This window comes from Taeniopygia guttata, chromosome 1 (assembly GCF_048771995.1).
Source record: "Taeniopygia guttata chromosome 1, bTaeGut7.mat, whole genome shotgun sequence".
In the NCBI taxonomy this organism is placed as follows: Eukaryota; Metazoa; Chordata; class Aves; order Passeriformes; family Estrildidae; genus Taeniopygia; species Taeniopygia guttata.
Genome location: NC_133024.1, coordinates 29249868 through 29276072, shown reverse-complemented (window position 1 = coordinate 29276072; position 26205 = coordinate 29249868). Strand labels below are relative to the sequence as shown.

The window sequence follows — 26205 nt, the reverse complement described above, 5'->3', positions numbered from 1 at the left end:
AAATTCTATTTCATTCTTCTATTTCATCATAGGTGTTTGTTTACTATATCTGAAAACTTAATCTCTGTATGTAAGTGTGTATAAGTTGTTTAATACAGAAATTAAGGTGCTCAGGACATTTGATATGGTGTTTCTTTATATTTGATTTTATTTCCTGTCTTTTTCATGATGTTTTCTCCCTATAAGAAAAACAAAATTCAATGAAATAAATCAGGTTTTTCCTTAAAAGGTACTAACTAACTAGGTATTGATCACTTTTGTATTGTGCTGTATTTGGTAGGTCTGTACTGCTTATCATTCCTGAAGCTTTGTTTCAAATATAGGATGCTAATGCTAAGCTTTTTAATCCTTAAGCATAGGATACTAGGCGTGATTTCAACAGAGTGCTAAATATCTGCAATTTAATTAATCTTGATGGAACAAATCTTGCAGTGTTTTCTCTTGTATCTATAACTGTAACTAAAGATTTAGTCCTCCTTGATTATATCATGTTGTTTATTGTGAGAGGATGTTAATAGCTGTAGATTTTTAAAATTTTTCATTCCGTTTTCAAACACCAAATTTCAAACCAGCAAAAGGTTTTCTGAAATGGCAAGAAAGACAGTTCTACCTTAGACTCAAAACCACAGTTTCATCTGTTGATCCATGAGGTTATAATGAATAATGAGAATTAGTGCTGTAAAGTGTTTTGTTCTGATGTGCATGGGAGAAGTGGGTTCAGATCTTGCTCTTAGCTATTTGACCTCTGTCCTTGTATTTAGCTGAGTAAAAGCTTGGTATTTTGAGAGAACTAAGCACAAATATCGTGAGACCACAGAGCACTTTTGGTGGCAGTGCAGACATCTTCTTTTGAAGCTCCAGTGGTATCTCTGAATATTTTTATTTTGTTTTATTTTAAAAATTTTAGGAGCCTCATATTGAAAGGGCTTGTGTATTTTTACAGTAAGCTTGAAATGAGGAAATAAACAAAACCACATCTATGAGACCAATAATATTTTGCTTTCCTAGCCACAAATCACCTTAATTTTTTTATTAAGAAAAAACCCAAGAGGCTGGGAAAACACTGACTTAATCTTAATAAGTGTGCCCCAGCTCATAAAGGTCTGCAGATTATCTGGAGGGAATTTTATGGAGCAAAATGTTCATATATTCCTTAGACTCTCCTATTTTCATACCTTCCCCTCCCTCCCCCTCCTCCCCCCAAGAAAACACAAGTAATTGTGGTGTTTTTTACTGTAAATTTAGTGTAATTCTCACCAGAATTTGGACACTGCATTAGGGCACTGCAGCTGAGGTTGGAGAAGCCCATGTTTGTCAGGTTTGCAGCAAGACCCTGCCAGGCCATTGCACTGGAATAGCAGCTGGGTCTGGGATTTTGGGACAGTCAAATGGGGTGCTCCTTCAGCAGGTCCCAAGGTGGTAAGAGTACAGTTTCTGGTTTTCTGAATGTAAAAAGAGTAAATTGTTTGAAGCACTTTCTCCCTCATCAGTGCAGTGTTAGCTGTAAGAATTTTACAGAAGCAGCTGATTTTAAAAGTTTCCCTTTAATCTTGGAGATTGAAGTCCAGACTTTGGGAAGGTGAGTGTGTTTAAGTAAGAAACTGAAGAGAGGTGTATCACTGATGAAATAAGTAATTTAAACTGAGTATACATCAAGTGTCCCTAGGTTTTATTTTTGGAAGCAGGCAGCAATACACAACCCAGCTCAGAAATCTGTTTGTGACTATTCCAGATAGTTCTGTGCCATAGGATCTCTGTTGCTTTCACTTCTCAGGATCCACCTTGGAATTCCTTTTACTACTCTTCCATTTAACAGTTCATAAAGCATACCCTAAACCTTTTGTGACAACCAGGGAACTCCTGGTTATTGCACTCAGCCAATTCTTACCTTGCCTATATGGCTTGGGATATTCAGTAGTGGTTTCTGCTGTTTTGGGTTGCAGGAGAAACATTTTTTGGCCCTAAATCCCTCCCCCACAGTGGAACTGATCAGCACTTTTAATCTAATGATCTTTATCAACCTACTAACTTGCAGTTTTAATATGTTGTATATAGAACAGGAGTTGGGGGGGAGGATTAAAATGTTAATTAATATAGCAGAGGAATGAGCCTGTGTGCATTTATATTGCTTCTTAAGCTGAGGAAAGGTTTTAATTTTCCTAGTGCTGTCTCCCAGTGGAAATGCTGGTTATTGGGGTTGTTTGCCACTCCAGTTTCCTCCTGTTTCTGGGAATCTGTCTGTTAAAACAAATTATCTGTTAAATCACTGTTAAAAGAATTAGAGTAAAACCATTAGAGTCAGTTTTACAGAATTCTTCTGTTTTATGCCTGTCTTTAGATCATCAGGAAAAAAATATGTGATATTTGTGGAGCTGGTTTTATGCAGCTGTGTCTTTTTTGGTGTGAGCATGCTGCATTTCAGAAGTAGAGAGTCATGAACTCCATTGCACTCATTGTGGGAGCAACAGGTTTGGTCCTTAGACCATGAGGCTTTCTTAGCTTTGTTTTATTTATTCATTTATGCACACTTTCTGAATCAGCTTGAATTAGGACAGTATATTCTCTATACTGCAGTCATCTAGAGAGTCTCTTGCTTGACTTTATGACATGGAAGGAGCTAGTTGTACAATTCTGCTGCCAAGTTTGTCCACTAGCCTGATAACCAGGGCTTTTCACCAAGATAATCAAGCCATTTCACCAGGAGGCTGAGACTCCACCTCAAGTTCTTCCCCTTCCCTGTGTGATTGGAATTTGTGGCACCAGGCAATTGTTCTCCTGGCTTTGTCAAAACGGATTCATAAAGACAAAGAAAGGAGTTATTAAAGCAAATGTCCCTCACTTGGTCTGGTTTTGCTCTGTAATTGGATTTTCACTCGGGGAAGCAAAGGACCTATCCTGCTGTAGTATGGATGTTTTATAGAACCCAGTATTCTTCTTATCCTGTAGTAATGGATAAAGTTGCTGCATGTTTTGTCATTACAGAGACTGCATCCTGAGTTACCTCTTAGCCTGGAAGAACTTGAAAAAGTTTTTGTTACATTGGATGCTGATGGCAACGGTTCACTTACCCCAAAGGAGTTCATCACAGGATTCAGTGAGTTTTGGAAAGCATGTCCCCTCTTCTGAACTTTATTCATGTTCTGTACTCTCCACATCAGTCAAGAACTTCATCTTAACAGGACACTTAATATTGCACACAGGGAGCCAGACTGTTCCCTAAATGTAGAAGATACATGTAGCAGAGGAAGAAGTGGTCAAATTATGTGAATAAATAGACAAAGGGATATTTAAATAAATAGACAAAGGGTCTTTCTCTTCTGTGTAAAATGGCATGCCTTGACACAATATGAAAAAATGATGTAATTATTTGAATCACACCTGTTTAAAGCTGTTGAGTAAATCTATGTACAATTTATTGAAGGTTTCCCTTGGGCAAGGGGGGTGGGGAGTCTTCTGTGTTATTTCATATCAGGTAACAGGACATGAAAGATAATTAAAATTATCTCTAATCTTAATGTAAGACAATGCTAGGAATATGTTAATGCCACTGTCCTTCAAGCTGTGGGAATGCTTTCTACAATTAATTAATTCTTCAAGTGGTGCTAATTTATTTCAAAACAAACCAGGATGAGGCACTTATTACTTTTGTAAGATATGATCTGATAAGTTCTCTGTAACAGCTTGTTTTTCAACAGCACTCTTACTGTCATATTCTCTGTGTTTGTCACAGGGTGCTTTTCTCCCCACATATGACATTCCAGATAAGATGACAATGTTAGTTAAACTGTGCTTGGTTGTTTACACAGAATCAATTTTGTACTTAAACCTTAGTCAGAAGAGCTAAAATTAAGCATTTTCTCTAGAAAACTGAATCTCATCTAGGTGTGAATTGTAACTGCAAATCTCAATTTAGTTACTATCTACAGCTCCCAAACAGGACCTTCATTTTTGTTTTCATCAGTAATTTGAAACCCTAATTTTCTCATGTCCCAGTGTCCTCATGTCCACTTGAATTTCTTTTTCTAGATAAAAATCCCTTTAGAGGTTTTTCTCCCAAAATTGCCCTCAACCAGGACACCCACCTCTCCCATTGTAGGTGTAGATCAAGTATCTTCACAGATTATGCTCTAATCTGAAAGTTGACATTATAAATTAAATAATACATACTTTTCTTTTCATGAGTTAATTTAAGATTCCTTCCATAAGCAGTCCCTGCATAACCAAAACTCTTTCTTAAGGGAGGTTGTAATTGGCTGCCATCTCAAGCAGTTCCAGATCCTGGGGATTCCTCCTGCTCAGGTGCTGGAGCCCTGTCCTGAGGCCCAGGTGGATGTGGCCACTGCTTTCCTCTTTGCGGGTTCAGCTGGTAGTAAAGTTAAACATGTACCCCAGAGACACCCACACAGGCACACAAAGGACATGGGCCACATCATGTAAAAGATAAGGACAGACAGTATGAAGCATGATACGTTTTAACCTGCTACACAGCATTGACAGGTATTTTCCAGGCCAGGCAGTCGTACATTTGGCTAGGTGATGATGTGGGTATTCCTGGTAGAAGCAGAAGCTGTGGTGGATAAAAGCTGCTTGGGAAGGTGGTGTCTGGATAAAGCTCATGCTGCACCAGTTACTATGGGAAAGTTCTAAATGGTGGCAAATCTGAAATTTACTGTAACCTCTCTTTGCAACATACTCCGTTCTGTTGCCAATATGCTCTGTTGGGTCCCATGAGAAAAAATGCAAGATGGAGTTAATAAAAATATGAAACCACACCAGTGTTTCTGTTCTCTTGGATCTATAGTAATTTCTATACTGGAACTTAGAATATAACAAAAAAATCCTCTGCATAAAATCACAATATGCCCCACCCCCCAAAAAATTTTGACATGTGGATGTTCAAATAAAATAGATGTCACATTTGGAATTTGATGGAATGTATCTGGTCTGTGGCAAATGAGCACAAATGTATTGATTATTCATGTGGCGGTTTCACTTGTGCATCCTCGCCATACAACTACTGTTAATAAAATGTAGCTTTCTGTATGCAATTTTTATTGGAATTGAATATGTGTCTTTGATCATGCCCTAAAAAGAATGTTAAATTTTATTTGGTATATATTTTATCAGTACTGATATTTTAGATTCCTAATCTATTTAAACCTATCAAGAAAGAAACGCATAATATTTATGAAGAGTTGTTACTGCAGTTTATACCCTTTTATGTTTTTGCTTAGAGATATGATTTTTAAAATTGTTTCTGAATTTTGATATGGATGGTTTACTGAAGGTTAGACATTAAAATGGGCACAAAGCCCACGATAGAACTCAGGGATTCTTTTGGCATGCCCCATCCTTTTGTTTATTTACCATAAAATTTGAGGTTTAGTATGACATTGCTTCTTATAGTAATTTCTGAAAATGCTAATGTGTGTAATTTCTAATTCTTAGGCCAATTTCTTTTGGAGCAGATTGCTTTGAAAAATGATATGGTGCAACCATCAGAAGGTGAAACAGCCTGCCCAGTTAGATATGAAGAGACCATGACTGGTGATGAGGATGAAGAATTCCAGTTCTCAAATCTCATGGATCGGCTTGGAGCTGCAAAGGTTTTGGATGAGTGAGTTCTCACAGCAATAGTTATCAGTTGTATGACCTTTTATGATTCACCTCTGGGTTTGATTTTAATGGAATCCAAGATGAATAGCGAGAACAAAAGCTGCTCAAAACTACAGAGATTCTTGCAAAACCTAATTTTCTAAGGATCTGTCATGATATAATGCCATTTGACCAAAATTTCCAAGAGCAAAACTGTTGTACTGCAGACACATGAAATGTGTTTTTCTGCCATGTGATCTGAACATAGAAAATTACAAGCATGTAATCCACAGATGTCACTGATTTTCAGTCAATGCATGTTGACTGCTGTTTTTGGCAAGGGCTACATTTAGAGTGCACCTTAAGTAGGGAACATTTCTCCACTTTTTCTGCTTTTTCTCCTCTTTGTGCCTAATTGCATATTGTGATTGCTGTGGTAATGCTACTTCTTCCAAGGCCAGGATGGATCACTCTGAAACATGGAGCATAAAACCTGCTCAAAGAGCTTTTCGTGTGCTGGCCTCACATTCATTGGTCAATCACAATGAATACTGTAGGACAAAAAAAAAGGCAAAAATGGGAGAGAATCTGGGCAAGTGGTACAAATATTTAAGAAATACATCAGTGATTCTTACTATGGAACAAAAGTGCTCATCTGTCTTTCTCTTCCCCTGACCACCTGTTCCAGGAAACAGTTTATTGTCAGCCATCCTGAAAGCCTTTTCATTATGAAGAGATATTTATCACTCACCTTTTCTCTCCTTACCCTCATTTTGTCCTTTAAAATACAGCACTCTTCCCTGGCTAGGTTCAGGATTGCAATGCTCATGGAAGAGAGTGAGTCAGGAAGAAACAAAGTGGTTCAGGAGAATATTGGCAAAGTATTAGAAACCCATTATTTACAGTAGAGCTGTCAGTGTCTGCTGAACAGATTTGGAAACACATCATTATCTTGGTAAATCTTTAAATCAAAATTTCAAGATGTTTTGTTCTGCTTTTTGTGGCAGAATCACCGTGGAAGAAAATTGTGTAAAAAAAGAAAGAATGCAGTACAAATGCAATTTGTTAACATATGTATGTTACTTAGAAGTCTGAATTTCATTCATTTCTTATGAGGGAGGGATTTTGGTGAGCTTTTCCACTGCCCCCTCCCCTCTAGATCTGTGGGAACTTCTTTACTTCTAATAGAAGTGATGGCAGGGCATACTGTATCTCGTCTGACTCCTTTCTTACCTATTTCTGTTTAGGTGGAGTGTCTGGCAAGGCACCCACTGAACAAGCAGTTCCTGTGCTATTCTGCAGTCAGGAATGGCCAAATGTTACAATGCATTTTTTAAAAAATAAATTCAATCTCCATCATTTCCCACCCCCTCATCCTTTTCAAATCTGGCACAGTTTATGTTGTTTTTAATAAGTTTTGTGTTCTGACTAATGTCGCCCTGAAGCCTCCATCCACTAAGGGTGCTAAGGACATTTACTGCAGCCTGGAAAATGTTCTCTCTTAATGAATCCTTTACGATATTTTCTTTCAGTGAGACTGATGTGAAACAACTTTGGTTGCAGCTAAGAAAAGAAGAACCTCATTTACTTTCCAATTTTGAAGAGTTCCTGGTCAGAATTTTTTCCCAGCTCCAAGAAGCAGATAATGAGAAGAATGAGTTGGAATGTGCACTAAAAAAGTCAGTACTTCTCTTTGTTAGACTGCTTGTGTAGTTTTACAACTATTTCACCTGCAACTTGAACTTCTGAAGGACAAGACTTCACATAATATAAAATTTCCTATAATGAAAAATTTTATCAGACAGTAAGACTACTGGTAGAACTATTCATATGTCAGAACTGAATTAAATTAGCTTTTCTTTTTTGGTTAAGATTTTATTGACTGAAATTCTTTTGCAGATAGCGGTTATTGCATTTAAGTTTTAAGACAATATTGAGTGATTCCAATCTAGTTAATCAGTTTGATTCCAGAGGAAAGTTGTATTTAACAGTAAATCTGGTAAATTGTCTGTGTGCTTTGCAAGCATTGCGTGCAGAAAAGCTATAAACCTGGATTAACTGGCCAGAGACATAAGAGGTTTAAGATGTTAGAGCAGCACAAAGCACTGATACTAGTGAAAATGTAAGCTAACAAATATATATAATGCAAAGCTATGAAATATAGTAAATAACATGTGTTTTATATACAAAATGTATAAAATGTAAATAGAAATGCATACAATGTAAATATAAACAATAAAATTATGTATTTTATAGTACATAAAATACACATACAAAAATATATATATAAGAACTAAAAATTAATAGATCATTCTTTTATATGTAGCTATCTAGAGGGAGAAAAGTTATGATGCTAAATCTTAACAAAATGCAGAATTATGGGCGTAGCTGAAGTTCCACTATATTTTTTATTTTAAAGTGTTACTTCTGATTTCAGATTCTTACAGACTGAGCAATAAAGGCAAATATATTGTTGAAAATTTACTTCATTTGTTCAGCTCTCTCCTGACTATTCTGAAAATGTGACAAGGCTTATGAATAAGGAAAACACCTAAAAATGTATGATCATTAAAGAAAATTGGTTTATATTGGTAGTAGCATTTTCAGCTAAGTCTCTGTGTGTGGTTTTAGCCTTCAGGCAGCTGGAAACAGCATACAGAGAGTTTTGTTGCCTGTTTTAGTCTAGAGATTGTTAACTACCATATGTGGTGAGGTGTTAGTTCTGTGAGGATTTTTGGGTTTTTTGTGAGTGTTTTTTTGGGAGCTGAATGAATAACTGTGTCTCTTTAATAGCTCTGATCAATGCAGAGGTGTACAGAGAATACATTAGCATTATCTTTTCTGGCTGATGTGAAATCTCTACCTTGAAAGTGGGTTGGATTTTTATGCCTTTGTAGTAGACATATGTTTTAGCTAATTTCTTCTTTTTGTTGCTCCTGATAACACCACTGATTTCAGCACATTGATTGTTGTTTTGTTTGTAGTCGATTGCTGGAAGGAATCAGAGTAATAATGTTGTCTTTGCTAGTAACAGTGGGGATGAATAACCTGTTTCTTTTAAACTATGTACAAATAACAGCAAAGCTCAAGACAGCACCATATAGGGGAGAAGATTATTTTTTTTTTTAATACCCACATACTCACTAGCACTAAGATGCATGTATCTGCAGAGACTGCTCAGGATTTACTGTGGGGTCACAGAAGAGAAGGGATGCTGGGTTTTGAGGACCTATAATGTCTAGTGGGTTGTTCTTGATTGGTGACAGTAGCACTTCTTGGAAATTGAATATGAATTTGATCTTTCATCTTTGCTTCCTGAGTCTTTCCTTCCTGACTCACCTCTGTGAGTCATTAGGCAATAAGGCAGTCTACTCACAGCCTTTTGTCTCCTTTCCTGGGTGTAGGCTGTGCTTTTGTCTTCAATTGTTCCTTTTCCTTCTATCCTGGATGCCCTCAGAAGCTTCATGTGTGTTTGCTGGGATCTTTATGCCACAAAAATCTATGCTCTCCCCCTGTGATGTTCTTCTATAATTTTTTTTTTGTCTTTTCTTCTGGACCTTTCACATGTGCATATTTTCATTCTTGAGCCTGAGTCCCATGGTCTGAGAGATCCAGGAGTTTCCTCCTGTTCTGGTTCAGTAGATCCAGTACTGTTGCTGCTGTTCCTGTTTGTAGGTCCAGGCAGCAGTGAGGATGAGCATATATTCTCAATACACAAACATGCAAATACAGCACACATGGGGGACTGTGCAGGTTAATACTGATGTAACTAGAGAGAGGAGAATAAAGGGGTTTTAAGTCTAAACCAAATATAATATTGTGGGTACAATATTTATTTGCCAGGGTAGGTAAGTTCTCCTTGATTTTTGGTATGTGTTTCATTTTAAGTGTTAATTTGAAATTAGACGGCTTCTTAAACATAGCAGTAATGTTTCTTAAAGTAACAGAGTGATGTGTTGAGCATGCAAAAATAGCAGAGATGAACATTAGGAAGAGAAAACAAAAACATGTTTATGTGATGGGCAATTACAACTCCAGAGAAAGGCCATGGGGGCATTGCAGAGAGCTTCCCAAAGTCAGCCAAAAGGGCCCAGTGAACTGCAGGGCACTACCAGGGAGGATACTGAGCATGTGGCAAAGCAAGCTTTTGCCACTACCTGGACTCTTAGTGCACCCATGTTCTGAGTGCACTGTGGGAAGTTGTGGTCTCTGCAACACAGTAAGAGTGTAGTGGGATGAGGAGTGCAGGGAATGGCAACTCAGTGGTTAAAGGAATAGAACAGCTATTCTGAGAGAACTATTTTTAAAAGGTTGTATCTCTTGAATGAGGAGGCAAAGGCTGGAGTGGAATATGACAGACCTTGTTATTCTTCAAATCCCTGGCAGTAGAACCAAGGGGCTTTTAATAAGACTGATAGGAAGTAAGCCTAAAAGAGATGAGAAAGACCTTTTTCTTCTAAAAGCAGATAAAATCGTCAACTGCCATTAGCTCTGTCTGCTGCTGTGCCTTGCATTTGAAGGACAAACCTGATAAAAATGTAGACTGTGTTTCAAACACGAGTTCTAATTAGGCAAGATAAACACAAGGGCAAAGGGGAAGGGAAGGATGGGGCTTAGCATGGCATAGTGTCAGAATCCATCTTTGTGGAAGGAGAATCAGCATCTCAGGAGATTAGTTCACACTGTGCACAAATCACTGTATTTTTGTAAGGAGAAAGAACCATTTTGACAAACTGCGCGGACAGCAGTTATGAAATCAAAACAATTCACATTGCAGCTACATGAATGGGCAGAAATTAAACCCTTTTAAGTGTGTTGATCCTGAATCTATCATCTGAACTTAGTGAGCTCACATTACATTTCATCTGCTTTCATCTCTATCTGTTTATTCCACAGTGTTACTGTGAGACTAAATTATCAAATATGGCTGAAATTATAAAATTATGTGTTAAATAAAACTTCAAGGGATAACCTAAGGGAATAGAAAAACATGTTGCATTTTTCACATAGAAATGATATATCCTTATCAATTCAGTTTTTTTTTCTCCTGAATATACGTGGGAAATATTTGCCAGCTAATGTATAGGATTTTTTTTTCTTCTGCTTGTTAGTAATTTTACTTATAATTGTTAGACTTTTGATTGCGAGGGGATATTATTTTACCCTTCTGTTTAATTTCATAAGAGATAAGAATGGAAATCCATGAATGAAATGCTTGGAGGGTATTCATCCTGAAGAAAGGCATGTGCTTATGTGCCAGAGCAACTGAGAAGATTCCTACATTCAGTAGTGCTTTCAGGATGTAGTCTTCATGGTGTTACCATATCCTTTGCTTCCAAACACATTAGAGGAAAAAAAATACCAAAACAGCAAGCTAAAACACAGGACCAAAGTTATTCTCCCTGTCACAGAGAAGCCCAGGAAATTTTTGTGATTCCATGGAAACGCTGCTGTGCAGTGTGTTCTGCCTCTGCAAAGTTACAGGGCTTTTCAGTAGTCAGTCTAGTGCCGGTCAAAGTGACATTTTACTGTGTGAATACAGTAGGTGTATGGTCCTAGCATCTCTGCCATGCCTTTCTAAGTAGTTGTTTTTCTCTATGAATTTCTGTAATTTGATTCCATTGATGAGTGCTAATTTAATAAATTGGCATTTTATTAGTTTCAAGAAAATAATTTGAGATCAGAACATGACGGATCTTTACAGTATAAGGGGAGTAAGGCAGCAGAAAGGGCTTCTGGATTTTCTGGCACTCTCCATTTGAAATGTTGCAGTCACATTGCAGAGGACCTTTTGGGGCCTGGTTTTCTCACCTAGTCAGAGTTTACAAAAGTCTAAGTGACAGTCATTGTTTTCCTCCAATTCTTGTAGCTCCACAGTTGTTTATTGCTTCTGTAAATCCTGGAAAATATCTAACATTTTTTTACCTGTGACTGAAAAAGCAAGCTGGCAGTGTCAGGTGTTCTGCTGTTGAAAGGGGAAAAGACAGACTTTTTTTTTGTTTTACTCACTCTTCTTAGATTAGGTAAGGTTTTTGAATTTTCTTTAAAACTGGCTTTGTTTTAAATTGGAAGAGAACTGGGCTTTCAATAAGGGAAAACTTAGAATATGTACAGCATTGGGCTAAAAAAAAAAAAGTAGATGCAAAATAAATGTTGGGTTTTTTTCTACTGCACATTTCTTGTCTTGCTCTTGCTGATGTGAATTCCCTCAAAGATTCTGTACTTTATTTGTGACAGATGCATTATGCAGATTGCTCAAGGAACAGCTATGGCAGGAAGAATATGGGGCAATATACAGTACTGTCAGATACAGGTCCTAATAATCTCTATCAAAAATCATTCCAGGATGTCCCCTTAGTTTGATACAAAGATATTTTTGCTTTTCAGTGTCTGGATTAATGAGCATAGAATAGAATAGTAGCAGAACAAAGTAGATACATTGTTCCCTGTCAGCAGTTTTAATTTTTTCTGTCCAAGCTAAAGCATTTGCTCCATGCAATCCTTAATGGATCAAACTGCAGTGATATTAATTGTAATTTTCCACTGGGAAAAAGTGAACTTTGTAGGTTCTTCTTTTTTCTTCCTACAGTCTCATACACTTGTGCATAGCATATTTCTTTCTGTTCCATGTCTGGGCTTTTTCAAATTTGTTCCAGCAAAGCAGTTAGAGAGGCAGTAAGGCTGCTTTCAAGAAGATATTTCAAGAATTCTGTTCTAGCTAATGTGTCTTAGATAGAAGTACCTCATTCAGTACCCTTGAATGGCCAACAGTGCAGTTCAAGAGTAAAAAAAAGGAAGTTGCTGTGAAAATAGTTTTAACTGTCAAATTTAGGTTGTTGGTATTGTCATTAGGAAACTCTCTTCCTTTTACCTAAGAGCTAGTAGTCATTAAAATTGCGTAATGAACAGCTGCTTTATGTGGAAACATCATCTTTATATTAGCTTTCGAGCTATTGAAGCTTTACTTCCATGAAAATAAAAAAGTAATCTGTGGGTTTTGCTGCACAAAAATTTCTTTTTCCTTGAAGCCAAAACATTCTTTGGAGACTTGTGTTAAGGCAGAGATGTGGAGCTTAGCTGGTAATGTGGGCTATGACTTGAAGTAATGCTGCAGAGACCCACTCGGTGTATTTTTGTCTCTTATTAGGAAAATTGCTGCTTATGATGAAGAAATTCAACATCTCTATGAGGAAATGGAACAGCAAATAAAAAAGGAGAAAGAGCAGTTTCTCTTGAAAGTGAGTGTCTCTGTTATAGTGGCCATGGATTCTGCTCTCCCTTTCAGTGGTTTTAAACTTGTTCTGGGTGTGAAATTAAAGCCCACAAAATGTGTTTCACAACAGAGGAAGAAAAAACATCTTTTACCTCACAGCTACTTTTGTGCTGCAGCTTCAAACTTTTAGTGTCTGCAGCTTCAAGCTAAGTGACTTGTTGGATGAAGGAGCTGTGATGTCGTGTGCTCAGTGGCTGGCATACAGCACAGTTACTTTTGAAAGTCACTTGAACTACAAACATTGTATTATTGATGCCAATCTATGTCCAGCTTCCGGTCACAATGAGGAAAAACACTCTGTGAGGTTGTTCAGAGCAGCACCAATCCTATTGAATTCTGCAGTGTCTGATTTTGGAGAGGGGATAACAACAAGAGACGAAGCAAGTGATGGAACAACCACAAGTTATTTACAAAATAAACACAGGGCATAATCTTTGGTCACTGGCATGGTGCTTCCAAAACGCCTGAAGATAAATTCCCTTTTCTTGGGAAGGCGTCTTTAAATCTCCTGTTCTGTGTCCGTGGTCTTTTCTTTGGATTTTTCTTTCCTGTTTTTTCTTGTAAAACTAGGAAACTAACAAGGACTTCCAGCATGCTCCAGGAAAGGGTCACCTTAGAATCATATAGGTAGGAAGGTGATACCTTACCTCCTAGCTAGATCAGAATGCTCAGGAACTTGGCTAATTACATTTTGAGTGTTAAAATATTGGAAGTTCCACAGCTGCTCTGGGTGGCCTGGGACAGTCAATCATGATCTACTGGCTCATCCCTTTTTGTTGTCTTGGCATCAGTCATATAAATGAAAGAAATAGAAGATTTCAGCAATACGTGATAGAAATAGTTGCCAAAATAGTAGTTGTTGCCTCCATTCTCAATCAAATATATATAAATATATCTAGACAATATAATCAAATATATCTCAAGCTTCCTTTTGGGATGCAAATATTTCAAGTATTTTTTGTTTCCTGGCAACCAAAATAAAAGAAAAAGAAAAAAGTGCCTTTATCAGCTGTCTAAGGAATTGTTCATTTTACTGGCCTTACTGGATAGTAAACCTGACTCAAAATTTTCCAAGTTTTTTTCCATTCCAAGGTGAGAGCAGTTTTTAGTGGTGGATGAGATGAAACCTTTAAATAAGGTTTATATGCTAGCTGAAGGATAAAAAGTATTTGCAACTTTGCCTGGCAGCACTTTTGTGGAACAAATAGTTTATGTGCTCTTAATAGTCCACAACTACAAGTGGTACTGAAAACCCCCAAACAACAAAGACTTTTCCATAAGCAATGATTATTGGATCTCCTAATTAGTTGTATATTTGAGGTTAAGCCATTTCTTTCAGGCTTTTTCGTGAAAGCTTCCCACTCAAGCTATTTACAGTTTAGTCAGCAGTCACACTAAGGGCTGCCAGACACTCATGAAGTATTGTTTCTTTGCATGACTAATTTGAGATCTGGGGAGATCTGACTGTTAAGTTCTTTCTCTAATGTGAAGTCTTACAAAGACTTTACAGCCTGGAGAGATGCATTGATGCCATATAAAGGGGAAATTATTGTGGCTTGAATGAAGAGCAGCTCTTGAAGAATACATTTAAAGAAATGGTAAGATGCAAATAAGTAAAAATTGTAGCTATTTACAATACTTAATACCCTGCTGACTGAGTGTTACACAAAAGGGGCAGTTAGTCTGTTTTTTCACTTGCATATATATTCTTCCCCAGAAAGAGCCAGTTATCATGCATTTCATTACCCCATTACATGTACTGCTTAAGGGAAAACATTTGTAAGAACCACTGCTGTCATGAGGGGATTTTTATTTTTGTTTAGAGGTATTTTCTTGGGGACCTTAGAGAGTAGAAGCCTGATTTTGGAGAAACAGAACAGATTCTCAGCTGATACAAACTGCTGGAACCTGATTCAGGAGAGGGCTGACAATTTTTCTCGGCTGAGGAGTGTCAGGAGTGATCCTAAATGTGACTAGGAGTTCCCAGTGACTACAGGATACTTAGATAGTTGACAGGTTAATATAATTGCTAAGTGAAAGGCAGAGCTTGAAGCCCCAGTTGCTTGTTTATACCAGTGGAACATCTGTGAAAAATTGTTGTTAGTGATGGATTTGAAGCGTGGCAGTTGCTCTTTCTTTCACATCAGCCTGAGTTGCTGTGGCTGGAAATGAGAGGCTACATTCTAGCTGCATTGATCTAGACTGGGTCAGCTCCTCAGCCTCCTGCCTGAGATGTCTGCCTCCACTTTCTAGACTCAATACCCACTCATGTGCAATCAGCAATTCTGTAGCAACCACAACCATGGAAGCTGCTGGACTACAGCAATTTAGAGATTCATGAGTGATATCATCCCTAAACTGAGTACTACCTATGTCTTGTTATGTTCACTGTGGGAAGCTCAATCACTGGCTCATTATTTCTCCTCCTGCAAGGCAATTGTGCTGTTCTGTTAATCCATTTCCTCTTGGAATTTTGCAGGACACAGAGAGGTTTCAGTCCTACAGTCAAGAGCTGGAGTGCAAGTTGCTGTCAAAAGAACAAGAACTGGAACAGTTGGTTCAAAAACAGAAAAGGGTACTAACTGATATCCTTCGGAGTTAAAAACTAGATAGCTCTTATTTGCTCATATGATCTTCTTTAGGTGCTATTTTAGGTTCTAAAACTGCAAGTTGGTGTGATGTGGTTCTGCCAAATTGTGACCCTCTGTTGTTTTTGTGTCATGTTCTTAGGAAAAATGTTAACCTCTGTTTCTAAAGTAGTTTTCCTTTTATGTGGTAAAATAATGCTTTGCATATTCTCCCCAGGTACTAGGTTAATTTTTATGAAAATGTAGCATTATGAAAATGTAGCGCTGCCTTCAGTCTTCTAGGAACTGGCTTAACACACGGATAGCTTAAGAGCAGAGAACAATGATTTGGCTCTTCTAGTGCACACCTCTGCTCAAAGCCTGTACCAGCCACTCATTTACTTGTTTTGGACTGATTCAGCACTACGAACTCAAAATGCTCCCTCCTGAACAACTTGCTCCTGATATATCTCTGTGATAACAGTTTTATAGCAGTGCATGTTTCCCTTGCATTGGTAACAGCTTGTCAAGTTCCCATAATAAAACCTGAGGTGTTTTGTTTCTAAAATGCATGGCCTGCTTGGGGGAGCAGAGAACTTGCTGTCAAGTGGCTCCAAGGTCATTGCAGGAAAGACTAGCAATAAGGAAAGGAGGTAGCACTGGAATTTAAAGGGCTGAAATGGAATGCTGTAAACACAATTCCCTCTGTAGAATATGAATATGTGGACAAAAAGAAGAAAGTTTTTCACAATGAGAACCATCAACCGTTGCAATAAACTTCCTGGGGAAGTGGTATTCCCCAGCACTGGACACTAAAGATTTAGCTGGGCAGGATGCTGGGTCATCTTGGCTATACTGTATTTTTGCCAAAAAAGGTTGGAACAGATGAACCTTGAGTTACCCTTCCAACCTGGTACTGAAGTTTAGCTGGTAAGAATACAGAACTGAAGTAAATGTCTATTCCACAGTTGAAATCAACTGCCTGATGTTAATTACCTTTGTCCAATGCCACTGTGAATCAGAATATATGTGGTTTTATGCAGGCTATTTACCACATTGCAAGACTATAGTGGAATAATCTATACTTGGAAGATATATGTGGGGGCACACAGATCAGGCATTTTTAGTCTGAAACTAACTGCAAAAGTATAAGAAATTACTTACTCTAATTTAGTAATAATTATATTTCATATTTTCCTTTGTTTTTGCTTTGAATCTCTGTTTAAAACTTGGTTGTTATCCAGTAATTCTGTAAAAAATTCTTATGGTTTTTTCAAGTATGTGTTTTCTAAATTTGGTATAAAACCCACAGAAGCTATTCAAAGGCTTTGACTCAATTTTAAGCCTGGTATAATCAATCAATATAGGCAACAATACCAGGAAGCCTTATCTTATGATTGCTGTCTACATTGCCATTGTCTACTATTGCGTATCTTGGAGAACATAAAACAATGCCTGTGCTATTTTTATTAGTATTGTTTTTTAATATTATTTTATATTCTCTATTTCTACTCACTAGATTGCTTATTATTAATAATATTGCTATGGGTTTTGTTGTTCTTTTTCTTTTTTGGTATTGCTTTTCATTCACTGAGAATGAAAATGTGTGGTGTCTAATATTTGCCTCATCCAGAGATCTGTCTCACTTCTGCCTCCTCCTCTGGCATGGAAATTTACTTTGATAAATCTCTTCTTGCAGACAGCAAAGGTAGCTTGATTTAATTACAACTTCTGTGCCTGGTTGTATGAGAGAACCTCTTGGCCCACAAGGGAGCAACACAAATGCTTTTTTCCAAACTTCATTAATAATTTTTTTTTTAAAAATTTAAAATACAATGTAATTGTTTTAGTGTTGGAAATCATTAACAAAATTATGAAAGGGAGCTTTCAAACCAGATGACCTCTACATTGTTTCCTCTGACATAGTCAGAGGGATTCTCTCTTATGAGGGTTGTCTGGCTGGCATTGCTTCTCAAGGGAACGATGGGAGTTGGAACATCTCAGGAGGAGGCACTGGGGCCAGAGAATATCCAGCATAACCTCTAGGACACAGACTCTTGTGTGAGAGAAGAAAGTAGGTGTGGACCAGGTGAAATGCAGGGGAGTTACTGGACTTTTCACATAAAATGTTGGGTTCTGTGCTGATGGCAGCTGCTGAAGAGCACGATCTTGGAGTTAAGAGTGAGATGCATAAAAACATGAATCAGTAGCACTCAAGTGCCTTATGGCACTGTATAAATTTTGCATCATTCATGTGCTACTGAAATAAATAGGGAGGAAAAAAATATAAAAACTACAGAAAGGATGCTGAGCTTAGAACAAGGGATTGCATGGAGAGTGCTTGATGTGTGTGTCTTTTGGGGACACCAATAAATGTCTTCAGCAACAGCTCTTACATTTGATAATCCCAGTTCTTTATTCGACTTAAACTTGATTTTCCTCTCATCTTTGTCAAAAAAAGAGAATATGCTCCATCAACTACCGTGTCTGTGCTTGACCTGTGGAACGGGTTAATTCTCTCTGCTACTTAGATTTTCTTAAACATGTCTATGGGCTCTGAGTCTTTTCCCCAGCAGTTTCCATCTACCAGATGAACATAGGAGCCAATTTGCAGCTCTAATAAGCAGCTAGAAGCTATAGGATCTATGCCATTCTATTACCACATAAGCATTCACCTAATGAGTTATTTCTCTGTATTGGGAGTGTTTAGATGAATGCTTTGAAAGTAGTGTTTGGCATTTCTCAAAGGATTTTATGGGTAAAGTGGAAGAAGGGAGAAGGTATGCTGTGAAACAATCCTTTCTCCTGTTGTAGTGTTCTGGATTTTAGACATTATATTATAATTTTCCTGGTTATTATTTTAATATTTTATAATATTATAATTATTGTTATTATAATTATTATTTATTATAATATTGTATTATTATTATTTAGACATTATATTATCGTTTTAAGAGTGACCACCAGAGTGAGTGAGCAGGATTTATAGCAAGTATTTCTAACATCAGTGCAGATGATTCTGAGAGCTGATGTTGGCTACCATTGCAGTTACATTTCCAGAACAGTCTCTGTGTAAGTTTTCAGATGGCCATACTGTTCTCTAAGTGAGGTTTTTGTCTGCAGCTTTTTGTTCCTTAGATTTTTGAAAGTTCGTCTTTGTGTGGTCACTTTTTGCTTCTCCCAAAGCCCCTCCTCTGGATGAGTCTTGTCCTAAGTACTTGAAGCAGCTGATCTTCTGCTTAGAGTGGGTAACTTTGTTCTGTCGAGGAGTGAAAGCAACATTGAGGAACTGATGTAATCTACCCATGTAAGCCAACCTTGTTCAGCAGTAATCTAATGCCCAGCCAGTGTTCCTTGTGAAATCTGAGCCTGCTGAGGCTACAGTTCAGCAAATACATTAAGCTGCTGCTGCTAAGTGCTCCCACTCTACATGTGTTCCTGACTTCTCACAGTCCAGGCTAGAAATTATTTTCTGCGTGTATTTTTAACCTGGGCCTTGTTCAAAACCAAAACTGCAACAACAGCAGTGTTCTAGGGTAGGAACTGTTTGGAAGAGCTGGGTGAGGACAGATTTTGGTTGGGTGAGCTCTGCTTGTTGAGATGGGTAAAATGGGAGTTCTAACATTGTTATGTCTCAGATCCGGAAGATTGAAATGGTATCATTGTAACGCTCCAAGTATGTTTTACATCCCTTAAAATGAATACAGGGAAAAAAAAGCCCCCCCAAAAAATAAAACTTTTGTATTTTAAGGTCAGCAATGCTTTCCCTAATACAGAGTTTTGCTCTGCTGTCTAAATTTGCTCAGTTAGCCAGGGAGAAGCAGGTAGAACTTCCTTATGTACCAGAAACCACTATCATCTGCTGTTGCTTGTTTTACAGGGAAGTTGTATCTTTCCTTTGATGTACATTGGAGAGGGAATATAAAACTGAATAAAGAAGCTCTAATTCACACTTCTTGTCAGATCTGTCTGAGGTGGCAAAAAGGTCACTGCTTGTTCATATTGCTGGGGATGGGAAGGTTTATCAGCTATCAGATTTAAATCTAACAGTTTTTAGGTAGATCTCTGAATCATTCTGTGTAGGCCTGGTCTTTGTGGAAAATGGTCTAAAATAGCAGTTGTGAATATCAGCTTAATGCTACTAATCTGCTCTGTAGCACCTTTTTTTATGGTTTGTAGTGGTGTGTTCTTGAATTGGATAAAATTCAGTCATAGAATGGAATGACTTTGTTTTTGTGTAACATAATTATATCTATATAAAGAAGAGTGGAAGAGCATCATATGTGTTTAATTAATTTTTTGGCTTTGATAAAAATAGCTCCCTGTTCAGGTAACCTCTAAGACCCAAACTGAAAGCCTCAAAACCAAGATCTTCCCAAACTGAAAGCCTCAAAACTAAGTCAGGTGTAATGCTTTCTGTTCTCTTTTCTTCTGCCCCAGTTAGAGCATCAGTGTACACAACTCCTCAGTGGCAAAGAAGAAACCAAAGTAGAGAACACCAAGCTGAAGCTGACGAACCAGGAGCTGCTGAGAGACCTGGAGAGAACATCCCATGAACTAAGCCTGGCTCAACAACAGCTACAGGTGCTTCAGGAGGAGGCATCAAGGCTCCATGAGGAGAAGGAAATGTAAGTGTCCAGCTGCAGCAGTTCTCGTGCATTTGCTTGGTGTGCCAGTGAGCCCCCTCAGGGTACCCAGTGCTGTGATTTAAGCTTGAGTCAAAAGCAGAAACCACCTGAAAAGCCAAGTGCAGTTCTAGCTGCTTTCCCCCAAGTAATTCAGCATATTTTCTCTAGCATATCTGGCTTTTATGGAATCTTCTGCTACATGTTCAAAATTTCAGTGTTCTCCCCGCTGCCATTGGTTGAGGGTATTTGGAATTAAGAATCCATGTAGTGTCTCAGTTTTGAGATAGAAACAGAATTCTTTATGGAAATGCCCTACAGTTGTGGCACATGATGCTTCATCCTACGCAAAGCTGAGTCTATCTGAAACCTGCTTCTCAGAATGCACTCTTGACTGAGATACTGAGGATCTTCTTTTTTTCCTTCATCAAAAGTAAACCTACAAAGGCCAGCAAGATAAAATTTAGCTTATCCCAATTCCCACAAGGCCTTATGGCAATTAAGAACTATAAATTTGGGGTTTCCAGTTCAAATGTTTAAGGTTTCAGATTCTGACTCCAAAAAAGAAAAAAAAATCCAAGAAGAAATATTTACAGTTCATATTTTGAGGGTTAAAATTGATTTGTGACAGTTCAAGCTTCCTGTCTTGCTCCAGCCTTCTGCACAAAGCAGAAGAATCACTACCCTGAGGCTGTAATTGGCAGAAACGTTCACTCAAGTCCATTTTAAAGAAAATGCTCAGGGATCTGTAGAAGCCTCTCATTGCCAATAGAGAGCACATGAATGACAGATGGACCCAGCCATTGCAGCAGTGAACTATGTAATTCAGAGCTGTTGCTGTTTGACATATTTCAGGATAGAGAAGAACATTAGTTCAAATGTCACATTCTTTTTCTCTTAAATTTTGTGCCAAGTTCTGTTATCACTTCTTAAGTTTTTCTTGAAGGTAAAAATAATGAGCTTTGTTGATAAATTAGTGTTAAAGAATGGCCACTGTGATTAGAATTTTTAGGTTTGCATGTTTGATGTGTGTTTTGGAAGTAGACAGTAGAAATACTCCTCCTCAAGGTGGTTTGTTTCCTCTTTGAGGCCTCTCTTTACAGATCCAGAGCAAAGACTATGGAATGATCTGATTTAAAAGCTGCAAAGGAAATCTTCCCAGTGGTCAGACTGCTGAATAATACTACTGCACATACAAAGCACTTTGGATTCAATAGTGGTTTATGGAGTTAGAGCTCAGCCCTACTCAACTGCACCTGCAGTGTTGCTTTAAACATCTGTATCAGTCTGGTAAGACCTGAGCTGCTGAAGCAGGTGTAATGTTCAGACAGTGCACAGGGAGAACTTGAGTCTTCACTGAAAGGCGAAAAAAAACATTAAAGGCCAGACACCAAATTGTGTTAAATCAAAGTAAATGGTGTTAAAATGGCTGCATAAGTGTCAGGAATTGGAAAGAAATTGTAGGGATTGTAGACGTGAGAGCCTGACATATGGTTCCTACAGCAGGATAAGCTCTAATTTTGGATAAAATGTCACCTGTTTTTTAGTGGCCATAAGTGAGAGAAGTATTTTAGCAGTGTATCTGTTCTGAATGCTCCAAGTGCCAGTATCAACATATATTAAACTCTCTGGATGAAGAAATTAAAAAGCAATATTTTTTGAAAAAAGAACCTCTGATCCTTCCTCTGCCAACTTGTACTGCTGTGCTACTGTGAGGGCCTTAGACTGAATAAACTTCTTTAAAATATTAACCATTCATGCAGAATAGAATCTACATTTTGGAAGAAGCTGAGGTCTCAAACGTAGATACCCCTAGGGGGAAGCATTTCAGCAATGTTCTTACCATGGATGGAACAAATTCTTTTTTCTTTTTCTTTTTTTTTTTTGCAGGGAGGTGTACCGGGTGACAGAATCCTTACAGAGAGAGAAGTCAGGACTTTTGAAGCAGCTGGATTTTTTAAGGTAATGTTGATCTTCTAAAAACTTCTTATATAATTCTAAAGAGGTCCATTAAAGGATGAAATAATTTTGGGATATGTAGTGAGTGTAGGTGTTGACAGTGGGCTGCCACAGGGCAGCCTTCGTGCCAGAGAGAAGCCAGGGCTGCCCTCTGACAATGGACACAGAACGGGGCACAGTGGAGCCCCCAGCCCCCATGTGCTTCTGGAAAAGCCTCAGTAAGAAAGGGTGGAAAACAGTGGAGCAGTTGGGAGAGAAGAGAGAAAAAAATGGGTGAAAATCCCTTCAGACACCAAGGTCAGTGATGAAGGAGGGGTAGGAGGTGCTTCAGGCACTGCTGGAGCAGGGTCCCTGTAGTCTGTGCAAGGTCCACACGAGAGCAGGAGTTTGGTGCATGGAGAGGAGCCCATGCAGGGGCAGGTTTTCTGGCAGGAATTGTGGTCCATGGAGGACCCATGCTGGAGCAGTCCATTCCTGAAGGATTATTCCCCATGGAAAGGATCTGTGCTGGAGTTTGAGAAGGACTGTTACCTGCGTGAGAGAACTCACACTGGAACAAGAAAACTGTGAGGAGGAAGGAGCTGCAGAGAGAAGCTGTTATGGAGTGACCACAAACCCCACTATTCCCCATCCCCTTGTGCCCCTCAGGATTGGTTAAGAAGGTAGAAGAGCTGAGGGTGTAGGAATGAAGTTGAGCCTGAGAAGAAAGGGGATTGTGGAGAAGGTGATTTTAGTTCTGTCTCCATTTCTCATCATCCTGTAATTGAGTGTTTAATCTTAATGGGTAGGTGGTAAGTTACCTTTTTATCTTTATCTTGGCCCACAAGCTTTTCCATGTTATGATCTTCCCTTGTTGTGTTGAGGAAGGAGAGTGAGAGAGTGGCTGGGTGTACATTTGGCAGCCAGTCAAGGTCAACTGCCCCAAGATAATAACACAAAAATAGTAAAAATGGTTACAACGGTTGTTTCTTGCATAGAGTAGAGGGCAGCACACCCAAAAGATATGCTTTGTTTACAAAATTCAGTACTGTAGGACAATCTCCTTTCCAAAAGTCAAATGTAAAACAGAGCAGCACCAAACAGCTCTAAGCTGATTCTGAGGTAGAAGCCTGGCTGCAGGAGCTTGCTGAAAGGCTCTGTTGCTTCTCAAGTGCTGGGAGTTGAGCCAAAATGAAGAGTATTTCCCCAAAATATTTGTAAAATTATTCCAAACTGTACTTAGCTAGCATTCCTTTATTGATAGATTTCAAGGTTTGGAGCTGTGTTCGGACACCTATAGCCCTCTTTTAAAGGTGAAGCAGTGCTGGGTTCTGTCTGCACAGTGGTCAGTCAGTGTGGGCTGTAGGTTGCACCTGCCTCTAGGCCTTCACTGGCTGCCTTTCCTTCAGGAGACCTCATTTTAAAGTTGCCTCAAAATTTCCCAGGCTTGAGGAAAGGCTCCTATTTTGCAGCATGTGTTTTCTGTAGATCTGTGATCTTGCCTGCTGCAAGTTTTGGGGACATAGACAGAAACATCTGGCAGCAGTGGTTTTTTCTGTTTGCCCTGGCTGCTCCCAGTCTCTCCTGTGGCCGGGCCAGCAACAGATGGAGACAATAGATGATGAACTAAGCAGGTGTGCTGTCAGATCTGATCAGAGCTTGCTGATTGCCTGGGGTATCTGTTTCTTGACACTTTCATTGCTTCTGCACAAAGGATTGGAAGATGGATGTTTTCCTAGGGTGACTTTTCTGTGGCAGCCACAATTGCAGCCCTCAGAGGGGCAGAACTGGCCTTCACAGCTGTCAGCAGATGAACAAGAGATGGTGCTCATTGCACCCTCTCCACATTAAGAGGTCATCTTTACTGTTAAAATCATTAAACATTCTAATTTATGGTATATGAAGGCATATTGACCACAAGTGATTTCTCTGTGTTAAGGCATTTGTTTAGATGAAATACAGGAAGAGATCCAGATCCCATTTGGCTTTAATCAGCATAGCCCTGCTGGAGAATCAATAGCCCAGACAAGGAACTGGCTGAGGTGAGAATATAAATAAAGGGTGATGAAAGGTTTGCACTGCCAACTGTCCAGTCTGTCTGTTAGTGTGGAGTAGAAAAGTCAGCAGTGCTAAATACTTGGCTTCAGTGTTTCTTTTGTTTGTGTTTTCTTTGCAGAGAGAGGAACAAACATCTCAAGGATGAACGTGACATATTTTTGCAGGTAACCAACTATTAATTTCAAACCCGGTGTTGAGCAGACACGTATGAGAACAGCTTCAAAAGGAGGGGAGCAGAAGGCTGTGCAGGAGATAGGCTTTCATGGCACTTAAATCTTACCCTGTTCTCAATTTGTATTGTCTTTTCTCACTTGAAAATAAGATTTTTTAAATTTGCTAAACAATTTTAAGAGCTACATGTTGAGAATTATAAAGTGGGAGCTATCTGAAGAGAGATGAATGCATTTTAGAAGAAACAAAGGATGCAATCATAAAAGGATGAAATAACCTAAAAATTGAACAATTAAATTGTGTTAATTTACCCAGTCAAGAGTCAGTAATATCCTGACACATTTATACAACAGTACAATAACTGGTGTACCTGAATCAGTACCTGAGTACCTCAGTACTTGAGACTGGGGTAAGAGCAGATCCTATTAACTTTTTTAAGCAGCAGTAAAGTATGGACCCCTAAGATGTTCTAGAAGTACCCTGGTGTAAGAAGACTAACTTGTGTTCTTATATTTGCTTGTGTTCTTAGTCCTACAAGAAGCTGCTTGTGTAAAAAAAAAAATAAATTACCCATTTACTTTTTTTTCATGACATTGTGCTGTTTTCTTTACAAAGCAGATGCATTTTTGCAGGATCTGGAGTTCTCTGTTCTGATTATTTATCAATTGGAATTCTGAAGCATTTATACCTCTAGGATTTTCTTCTACATTTTTTTCTTTCATTTACATTGCATTATTTAAGTATTTGGAATGAAGGTAGTTAACCATAACAAGAAGCTAATCAGTAAGAGGTATTCTGTATTTCTGCAGAAATGCAAAACAACTGTTCCAAAAGCCAGCTGGAAGCAAAGATCAGGATCTATCATTGGGAAATATATAGAGGGCAAGATGCTGCCAAACAGGTAGGAACTTTTTTTCATGTGTTCCCTGTTTGAGTATAATGAGGCTTAGAGAAAGATGTGGAATGCTTCCTTTCTGATACTTTTGAATTTTTCAAAGTGTGTGTTTCCAAAGTGTCTGTCATGATAAGATTACTGAGCTCATTAAGAAATTTCAAAACAAAGAGCCAAATTTCAACATAAAACAAGTGTGCTGTCTGCAAAGGCAAGAGATTTCCCCACCGTAGAAGGCTGTAGGCTGGGAGACACAAAAACTTGCCCATGAGCCTCTGTTAATGTGGTACAATTTTGAGTCTCCATTTGGACTTTTTTTTTAATCCATATTGAACAAACTCATGCCCCTCCTGTCTACTAAAGAGAGAATCAAATTGCACATAGAAAGGATCTCTCCTGGGGAAGTTCCTTTATTCCTCCAGAATAGGAGTGAAGGTGGGAAACAAGAAAGTCACAGTAGAGAAGTTTACTTTAGCTCTTCTATGAGGTTAGAATTAATGTTAATCTAATATTTTCCATTCTGGTTTAGGTTTCTCCTGTAAGTTACTAGCTTTCCCCATGATGCTTATAATTATCAATATATGTACACATGGTATGATGAGCTGACTTTTCAGCAGACACTGGAATAACTCTCCTCTGCCTGCCATGACTAGTCAAAAAAAGGGAGATTAAATTCAGTTATTCAGAATAGAATAGCAGGTCCATTATATTTTTGTGATTTACTTTCTTTTTTTCTCTGTCTAGCCATTCATTTGAAGAAGATGATATTTTCAGTAACTCAAAGAGAAGGAATTCTGCTGGACTGAATGGAGTTCTCTCTGAAGACCCTGATGCTGGAGTCACTGGAGGAATGCCTAAAACATCACATCTCCAAAGAATAATATCAATTGAGGAAGACCACCTACCTCAGCTTCTTGACAGGCTGGTTGATAAGCAGCTGAGCAGATGGACTGGAGAAGATGAAAATACTTTTGAGACAGAAATTAATAACAAAGCCAGGGAACAATCAATGGAACACTCATCATCATCTTCTAGAGAGCAGCCTGTAGGGAAGGAAACACTGTCAAATGTAAGAGGACAAAGGAG

At 38.4% G+C, this 26205-nt stretch overlaps 1 protein-coding gene across 2 annotated transcripts in view; it reads left to right on the top strand.

Annotated features, from left to right (window-relative positions):
• CRACR2A (calcium release activated channel regulator 2A) overlaps nt 1-26205 on the top strand; it is a 65766-nt gene that overhangs the window by 11143 nt on the left and 28418 nt on the right. For both annotated transcript variants that reach the window (XM_030286002.4, XM_030285988.4), the window contains exons 3-12: nt 2983-3094; nt 5449-5617; nt 7128-7274; nt 12743-12833; nt 15348-15443; nt 19876-20063; nt 21951-22022; nt 24175-24220; nt 25037-25128; nt 25864-26188. In XM_030286002.4, coding sequence (XP_030141862.4) covers nt 2983-3094; nt 5449-5617; nt 7128-7274; nt 12743-12833; nt 15348-15443; nt 19876-20063; nt 21951-22022; nt 24175-24220; nt 25037-25128; nt 25864-26188 — 1338 coding nt within the window. The remainder of the gene's footprint in view (nt 1-2982; nt 3095-5448; nt 5618-7127; nt 7275-12742; nt 12834-15347; nt 15444-19875; nt 20064-21950; nt 22023-24174; nt 24221-25036; nt 25129-25863; nt 26189-26205) is intronic.